Source organism: Poecilia reticulata, linkage group LG11 (assembly GCF_000633615.1).
Source record: "Poecilia reticulata strain Guanapo linkage group LG11, Guppy_female_1.0+MT, whole genome shotgun sequence".
Classification (NCBI taxonomy): domain Eukaryota; kingdom Metazoa; phylum Chordata; class Actinopteri; order Cyprinodontiformes; family Poeciliidae; genus Poecilia; species Poecilia reticulata.
Window position 1 is genome coordinate 21,615,965 of NC_024341.1, and position 8,739 is coordinate 21,624,703.

Genomic DNA, 8,739 nt, shown 5'->3' on the forward strand with positions numbered 1-8,739 from the left:
GTGAGGCAGAAGGAGCAGAGCTGTGCAGATCACACACACACACACACACCTGACCCCCGCAGCGTCTCTGAGAGCTCACCTGGGGTCAGAGGGCGTCTGCAGGATGGAGAGGCTGCTGAGGAGGTGCCGGATCAGAAACTCTCTGGTCAGGGAATGCCTGGCCGAATGCCTCGGAGTTTACACCCTGATTGTGAGTAAAACTCATGAATGAGACGCTAAACTGCTTCGTGTTGCAGAAAAGTTTAACTTTGCCCCCCCCCCTCCTTTTTTTTTTAAAGAAACAAACAAAACAGAGACAGTTTGAGAGACGAGGTGTGTTAATGTTAATGTTGTTTTACCTCTAATTAGTGTCTCTCCTTCCAGAGCAATAAACATTTACAGCACAGACCATAAAGCAGGTTAATCAGAAGTGAAGTCTATAAAAACCGAGTGCATGTGTCCGATCTTAACGTTTTTACCCATCTGCTTAAAATAGAAACTCCTTTCTACTCTGCTCAGCTCATTCATGGACATTTTTCACTCCTCCTGCAGTGCTCAGAAAAGTCTGTGTGTGTTTGCAGTTGTTTGGATGCGGCACCGTCGCACAGGTGACGACGTCTCAAGAAAAAAATGGCCAGTATCTTTCGATCAACCTTGGCTTTGCTTTGGGGGTGACGTTCGGGGTCTTTGTGTCCCGTGGAGTCTCAGGTAAGATACTTTGATTTCTTCTGCTTTATGCAAGGGCGTGGTTCCCAACCAGATGTTTATTGCAGAGATAACAGTTTACTTGAATTTAATTTATCCGACTGGAGGATGCAGAGGAGGGCAGAGTACCCAAAAAATGTACTCAAGTCAAGAGTAGCACTACTTCAACATATTTTTACTCAAGTAAAAGTGAAAACTAGCTGTCCAAAGAATTACTCAAGAGTAAAAAAAAGTATTTGGTATCAAAGTTACTCAAGTAATGAGTAATAGATCAAAACATGAGTAATTTAATTACATCAGACAGAACAAAACATGAAGTTATGTGGAAATTTTGCTATTTTGTAGGTCAAAATTAAACTAATTTATACAAATAAGGTAATTACTAAAAAGAGAAATGTTTCCAAATCCATTTTTTTCACTGTAAAACTTAACAAAAGCTGCAGGAGCTTGTAAAACATGTTTGTTCATCATTCAGTTAAGTTACTCCCAGAGTATCCAGAAATACTACTCAAGTAAGAGTAGTGATACTTCATAAGAAAGATACTCAAGTAAAAAGTACTCTTAAAAGTTTTTTCCAAAAAGTTACTCAAGTAAATGTAACTGAGTAAAAGTAACTAGTTACTGCTTAAAAATAAAAATACAATATGAATACTCAAGTTATCCTGCCTACAGGATTTATATAATAAAGAATACATTTATTAAAGGTATTTTTTAAAGGTAAAATACCATTTATTTTACCTTTGAAACATTCTGACAGAATTAGCTGAAACCTGTTTAGTCTGACAGATGCAGAATGTGCTTTTAGTAAATCAGATTATTTGTTTATTTTCAAAGGGGCTCACCTGAATCCTGTGGTTACGCTCAGTTTGTGCGTTTTGGGCAGACATCCATGGATGAAGCTCCCTTTCTATACCTTTTCCCAAATGTTTGGAGCCTTTCTGGGTGCAGCCACAGTTTTTCTGCAGTACTACGGTGAGTCCACATGCAAAACGTTAAATCGCTGGCACCGTGTACAGGCACTATTAGTCCTCCATACTATTACGGACTTTATGAAAATAATTCATAAACTTTGAGTTATTATTAAAAGCAGATTCTGCTGCTCCGAGTTTCTACATTCATTCATGGAAATAATTTTAAATAAATCTTCACATCATTACAATGTGAATCTGGATTTTCTTCTTCTTTTTCCCCCCCAACAATTCACTTGTTTGGTTTCCACATGTGATGTCAGCACGCCCAAGAATTACCATTTTGTTTGAGAAGTGTGTTTTACAGCTTCTAATTATTTGAAATTTGATTTTAGGTCAATTCACATTAGAGATGATTGAAATAAAAGCCAGTTGTTGAAAATATTTTCTGTCACTTGTAATTTCTTTTTTTTTTAAAGTGATCAAAATGTTATTAAAATTGGAGATCGACTTTGGTATATAAAATATAAAGTTGACATTTTTAAGTCCAACCCTACTGTTGCCATAAAAACTTGAAAAATTTTATGCACAGTTGCTCACAACTGTGCATAAAGAGTGAGTTTGAATAAAATGTTTGCAGACGCCATCTTGAGTTACGGCGGGGGTCAGCTGACGGTCACGGGTAAGACGGCTACAGCAGGAATATTCAGCACTTACCCAGCTGAATACCTCAGTTTGGGGGGAGGCTTCTTGGACCAGGTCAGATATAGTTACTGTTTTATCTGGAAGACATGAGAAATTCATATTTAACTTAAGCAACACAGCCGTGAACTGTCAAAGCAATGACCTGTAACGTTCCCTTACTTAAGTTAACGTTATTTTTCACATAGCTAGGTTAAATTAGCATTATTAAAGTGATAACTTAACCACCGTATCGGGTGTTAATATTTCAAAAGAGAGACATTTAGTACATTTTGTATTCAATTCTAGACTCCTTTCTTCTCTGGAAAAACCGCCATGTTTGTTTTTGAATCAACGGCTTCGTTTAAAGTATAACCAGCGGCGCCCACTGCTGGATGGCGGGCGAATTACAACATCGAAAGACGGTTTTAAGTAGACGTTATTATTAGTTTATCGATCGGAACTAATTGTAATCTAGTAAAAAAAATAATCGACAAACATCCTTGAACCGACCTGTCTTGTAAAACCGACATTGGGCAAACGCATGAAAGCATTATTTAAGTTTAACCCACTGGATGTCTCGCAGGTGATCGGCACCGCTGCTCTGCTACTGTGTGTCCTGGCTACAGGGGACCAGAGGAACACCTCCATACCCGATTATCTTCAGCCCCTCCTGGCCGGAGCCACGATCCTGGTTATCGGCGTCTCCATGGGCTCAAACAGCGGATACGCCCTGAACCCGGCCAGAGATTTTGGACCTCGCTTCTTTACTTACATTGCTGGCTGGGGAGATGACGTTTTCAGGTTAGTTTTTTTTTCTCATTACGTCCTCCCAAATGTTAACCCTCATTCTTACCTAATGTTTGTGTTACAGGGCTGGACGTGGTTGGTGGTGGGTACCGTTAGTCGCTCCCTGCATCGGCGGTTTGGTAGGAACTCTGATCTATGAGCTGCTGGTTGAAGTCCATCATGCATTCCTTCCTCCGGAGGATCAGTCTTCATGTCAAGAAACCACCGAGGGAAAGTCTCTGGAGCTGGAGGGAGTGGAACCAAGTGTTGGAAAGTCTGCATAGCTGTCAGATTGTGCTTTACCAAAGACTAAAGCTGACGTACTAAAGGATCTGATTGAGGAAGTCTGTTATCAGACAAAACAAGCTATCAGCCTTAGAATTCCTTGGAAGAACCTTTACAGCTGTTTAATGATGATCATAAACCTAATTTGTTATTTCTGAGTAACCTAAGAGTCTGTTCAGAAACAGTTTAGTTCTGAACTTTAATAAAATCCAAAAACTGAATCGGAACAAGGATATGAGATCTATGTCGCATTCTAGATGGGATTTGGGAAACCAGTGGGCTTTGAACACAGACGGTGTCGATCTGAAGTAGTTCAGGAAGTTTGATGTTACTTTCTGATTCGAGCATTGAGATAACGGAGAAAGTGCACCAAGAATCGAGCCTTGAGGAACCCCACATGATCTTTGTTCGTTCAGATTCATTACTGAATGACGCAGCGTAGCTCTGGTCAACCAAGAAAGATGTGAACTAATCAAGAAATATTCTGGTGAGCCATAAAAATGTTTTCGGTTTTCTGCCTCGGAACAAGAACTCTTTCAGCTTAGATGTGAAGTAATTCCCAGATCTGATTTCCAAAGGAAATGCAGAACCGTATAATTAGCTCCTTAATATCCATGTAACCGAAAATGTGTATTTGCTGAAAATATTCTTGTGCATAAAACCCACTTTAAGAAATCAATGAAACTTTTGCACATTTTAGATATTTTCCACATTTATTTCCAAACAGCACAGAAGTGTATGGCATTTCAGCAAGCAGACCACAAGCATGGGAAATAAAATGACATGAAATTGCCACTATAGAGCTATATAAATATGATATGACATATAAAAAAGATACAAAGTCCACTCATAGACCTCCGCCATGTCACTGTGAGGGCTTGAACATAGAAAAGAAAAGTGGGTACAGCAAGCACTGATCCTGTAGTTACAAAAGAACCGCCTTAAATAGAAACCTTTTGTTTTCATACACGTGTTAAGACGACACACCTTCTCTCAACATGTAACTAACTCTGGGAGGGTTTTTAACTTTAGTCAGTTTGAGGAGGGGGAGTGGAACAGTACAAGTACAAATACTACACATATTCACATTATCATAGTAAGTTACTAAAACCAGAATGCTTTCTTAGTGTACTTGTATGTATTTACATGGCAAAAACTTGTACACCGATACTACTGACAGGAAGTCTGATCTTTCTTTTTCTAGCTTAAACGATCAACAACATCACAGATTATTCACACCAACCGGGTCGCAGACTTCCTGCAACCTCTTCATCTCATGACTCTCTAAGATACAAACAGCAGTGACGTTTTTAGTATAAATAAATATCGCAACATAAAAAAAAAATAAAATAAAAAACATCAGTGCCAGTTTCTCCGGACGCTCCTCTTCATGCTTCGGATATCTCTCGTGCGCCTCGGGAGGCGGCGGGCGTAAAAAAAATAACGAGAGGGGAGTTTGAGGCGGGCCGCATGGCGTGCAGACGAAATGCGTGGATGCATTCGGTGAAGAGTGGAAGAAATGGGAGAACAGGTAAAAAATGGTTGATAAAAACAAAACCTGAATGAAGTCGGCCTCCCACCTACGTCAAATTGAACGAAAACTTGGTTTGTGCAGCAAAAAGTTTTTCGCTTGTGCTGCTACTATTTCAGAGATGTCAACTTGTTCCAAAGGTTATCAAAGGTCATATCAGATCCTCCACATTTAAATCTGATCAAGAAAATTAAGTGTCAATCAACTGTTTTTACTTAATGTGGGAGAGCGCAGGTCAGGTTGACCTTTGACCTCAGGTAACTACTTTATTAATTTATTTTTAAAATTGCAACAAAAATTGTTGCTGCACAACCGTAGCAAAATCTTATTTTGTTTGATTTTGTAAATGTTGGGAGAGCTGGTTGACCTTTGACCTCTGGAAACAATAGATTTGAAATTATGGCAGCACAAACGGAAATTTTTGCTGCACAAAAAGCACAGTTGATCGGTACCAGATTTATTTTTTATTTGTAACTGTTGAGGTGGAGGCTGGTTGACCTTATTGACCTCTGGCAACTTTTTGTTTTGAACTTTAAAAATTAAAACAGCAAACACAAAATGTGGGGGAATTAGGTGATCTTTGATAACATCTGGAAACGGCGGCACAAACAATATTTTTTGCTGCACAGCCGTAGAGTTTCGCATCACATTTTGTTTTATTTTGTAAATGTTGGGGGAGCTGATTGACCTTTGATCTCCGGAAACATTTTTAAAAAATTTATTTCAATTATAATAGCACAAATGAAATTCTTTGCTACACAAATGTAGCACAGTTGATTGACACCATATTTTGTAAATGTGGGGAGGCAGGTTGACCTTTGATGACCTCTGGAACCGTTATCTTAAAAATCTTAGCAGCACAAACATTTTACACCAATTTCATTCAACTTTATGAAGGTGGAGGTTCAGCTTCACTCAGGTCCGATACGAAGGCTTCTGACCCAGGAAGAGCTTCTCACGAGACTAGCACAGGTGTAACAAGATCAAACATGCAGCTACAGTCGCACAGAGGAGGCGCCGTAGAGAGTAAAATGTTTCTGAGTGAGCTAAAAAAAAAAAAAAAAAAAAAGTGTTTCATCAACATTCATGTTCTGCAGCTGCCTCTGTCTCCGCGCTGCACCCCCTACTGGGGCTTGTCTGTCTTGTGTGCGGTGAGGAAGGCCATGCCGTGGGTCCTGAAGTGCGTGTTGAGGTCCGTCGCCTTGTCGAAGCGCCGCCCGCACACCTTGCAGCCCAGGTTCCCGTCGCCGTCCTCCAGGTGTGCCAGTGGGGAGGAGGCGCCGGGGGAAGCGCTCGGCGAGCCGGGGGCGCGCGGGGCGCCGCGTTCCGTGTCGCTCTGCGTATCTCGCACCCGGTGGGTGATGAAGCGGTGCCTGCTGAGGGAGCCGGCCGACGCGAAGCAGACGCCGCACTGCAGGCACTGGAAGGCGGCGGTGTCGCCGCGGTGCTGTGGGATGTGGCGCTGGAACTCGGCGCCGTCCTCCGTGGAGAAGCCGCAGGGGACGCAGCGGAAGACGCTGTCCTCGTCCTCCAGCTCGCCAGGCGCTGACGACGTGGACGCCACCGATGCCCTGGTTCTCTTTGCGGGGCCAACGCCGCCGCCGCCACCACCACCGTCCTCTGTAGCGCTCTCCTCCTCGTCTGCTGCCCGGCCTGCAGGAGGTCCGACCTCGCCGTCGAGCTCTGAGGAGCTGCCTGGTCCGTCGCCTCCTGTAGCAGCTCGCTTCCTGGTCAGGGGAGGACCCTGAGCGCAAGCAAAGCAAGAAAACAACAACAACATGAGGGCTCAGATAGACACATTTATCCCCACGGATGGGAAGCATATCAATTTAATCTAATTTTTGTTTTTCAAAGATTTTTTCACCAATTCCCTCCTTATGTTTCTGCAGTTCTGCATGATGCTTCTTTTCTTAAGAAGTGAATAATTTTTTATTTGCTTCTACTAGTTTATAACAAATATTCTACAATAAAGGCTTAAGTGGTTAAAAAAAAATCTGCGTCAATATGATGCTGTTTTTAAGCATCAAACTAATCTTTTGGATTAATAAATTGCTAATTGGATGCGAAGGATGCTTGATCATTTTATTTTATTACAGAATTGGAAACAGGTGACGCTAAAACTAGGCCACTCGAGGAGTTCTGTGTTGAACATATTTACAGACAGTGGGATACTTTTATCTTAATGTTTATTTTAAATTAAGATGTATATTTTTTCACAAGCACATTCTACAGAGACCGCTTTTGTCAGAAATCCAGTTAGTTTAAATAAACTAATTTCTAGTCAAAGGTCACCTGTGGAGCCGAAGAAGAATTTTGAACTACTGTAATATGCAACAGAAAACCCAGACATGGCCAATGCTGCAGAACTCTGACCTGAATCTTAAATTACATTTTTTTTACTCACTTGTCCATCTGTTGTTCTGTGATGGAGTCGGATGTGTTTGTCCAACAAGAACCGGCTGCCAAATGTTCTTTTGCCTTCTGTGCAAAACCTGGATAATCACAGAAGAATGGATGAAAAATTTTATTAAAATGTCACACACAGGTAGAAAGCGCTCTTAGCGCCCTCTAGAGGCCAGAATACGTCAACTGAATATCAAACAATGTAACACTATTTTAAAGTTTAAAAAATTAATTACAAATTGAGGGTGATAATTTAAGACGAGAACTGAGTGTCTACAAAAAGACAATCTACGGACAAATTAGAAGATGCTTAGAAAGTGATTGAATAGATTTATTACACCTCAATTAATACAAGTCAAGGCATCTGTTAAAGAGAGCTAAATAAAAGTTCATTGGAAGGAAAAACCGGTAGAAAAAGGTACACAATTACAAAGCAAAGTCTATTTAATAATTTGCAGTATAATCTAAATAAAATCTAAAGCTTAAATTATAACTCAGAGTTTCACTTTTTGAATTAAAATTATGCATTAAATTAACTTTTAAAGTTAATCTAATTCATTGAGATGCACTAAATTGTTAATTTGTTTCACTGGGTCACTCTGAAACATTTTTTTGTCACTGATGAAAGCGACTCACTGGCAATGGAAGATCCTTTTATTGCCCTCATGAATGACTCGTTCGTGACGCCGCAGACTGGAAGAAGTGCTGAACGTCCCGCCGCAGATACGACAGGGAAACTGTGGAGCAAAAACAGAGGAATAAAATAAACAACGCTCTTCTTCAGATGGTCCCATTTGTTTGAGCGTCTGGAGCGTCACCTTGCCGTGCTCCATCTTCACGTGACTCAGGTAGTCTTCGTTGTCGGTGAAGGTGGTCTGGCACTGGGGGCAGGTCCACTCGCTCACGGCGCTGGAATGACCCCCGACCCCGGCGCTGCCAGAAGACTGGCCTCCCGGGGCTTCGTAGTCCTCATCCCCTTCATCGTCGTCGTCATCCTCCTCCTCATCTTCCTCCTCCTGCTCCCGCCCCCAGTCCTCGCCGTCCGAGGTGTCGGGCTTCGCAGAGGATTTCGACTTGAGGCCGGAAGGACTGGAGGAGTTGGTGGGAGCCGAGGAGGAGTTGGAGGCGTCGGGCTGAGACTCAGGTTTGGCTGATGGGCCTCTGTGAGCCGTCTGAGCAGAACCACAGGAAAACATTACAGAGCAGAAGTTCACAGAACCTCAATGCATCATTAGAGAAGAGATGATTCTGTAATGGTGGATACTTCTACAGCAGACAGGATTCACAATACAGAACCTGAAAAAACAGAAAGGATGGATGGATGGATGGATGGATGGATGGACGGACGGACGGACGGACGGACGGACGGACGGACGGACGGACGGACTAATGGAGTGTTGGATGGATGTCCAGATGGATGGACGGACTAATGGACAGTTGGATGAATGGATGTCCAGA

The 8,739-nt window shown here is 42.0% G+C and overlaps 2 protein-coding genes across 3 annotated transcripts in view; one reads left to right on the forward strand and one right to left on the reverse strand.

The window, feature by feature from the left end:
• The first annotated feature begins 27 nt into the window (after positions 1 to 27).
• aqp10b (aquaporin 10b) lies at positions 28 to 3,574 on the forward strand. Its single transcript, XM_008422528.2, has 6 exons — positions 28 to 190; positions 561 to 687; positions 1,519 to 1,656; positions 2,233 to 2,351; positions 2,860 to 3,077; positions 3,148 to 3,574. Exons 1-6 carry the CDS (start codon positions 104 to 106, stop codon positions 3,344 to 3,346), a joined length of 888 nt encoding a protein of 295 aa, XP_008420750.1. The 5' UTR covers positions 28 to 103; the 3' UTR covers positions 3,347 to 3,574.
• Positions 3,575 to 5,580: 2,006 nt separating this feature from the next.
• znf687b (zinc finger protein 687b) overlaps positions 5,581 to 8,739 on the reverse strand; it is a 14,252-nt gene continuing 11,093 nt past the window's right edge. For both annotated transcript variants that reach the window (XM_008422531.2, XM_008422529.2), the window contains exons 7-10: positions 8,100 to 8,453; positions 7,918 to 8,018; positions 7,283 to 7,370; positions 5,581 to 6,622 (exon numbers count right to left, since the gene is read on the reverse strand). In XM_008422531.2, coding sequence (XP_008420753.1) covers positions 6,002 to 6,622; positions 7,283 to 7,370; positions 7,918 to 8,018; positions 8,100 to 8,453 — 1,164 coding nt within the window. In that variant the 3' untranslated portion in view covers positions 5,581 to 6,001. The remainder of the gene's footprint in view (positions 6,623 to 7,282; positions 7,371 to 7,917; positions 8,019 to 8,099; positions 8,454 to 8,739) is intronic.

Bases quoted from the DNA above. Each gene is read 5' to 3' on its own strand.
- aqp10b (XM_008422528.2), top strand. From the start codon at position 104: ATGGAGAGGCTGCTGAGGAGGTGCCGGATCAGAAACTCTCTGGTCAGG. The intron at 191-560 runs GTGAGTAAAACT...GTGTGTTTGCAG, and splicing joins TCGGAGTTTACACCCTGATT to TTGTTTGGATGCGGCACCGT. The intron at 1,657-2,232 runs GTGAGTCCACAT...AAATGTTTGCAG, and splicing joins AGTTTTTCTGCAGTACTACG to ACGCCATCTTGAGTTACGGC.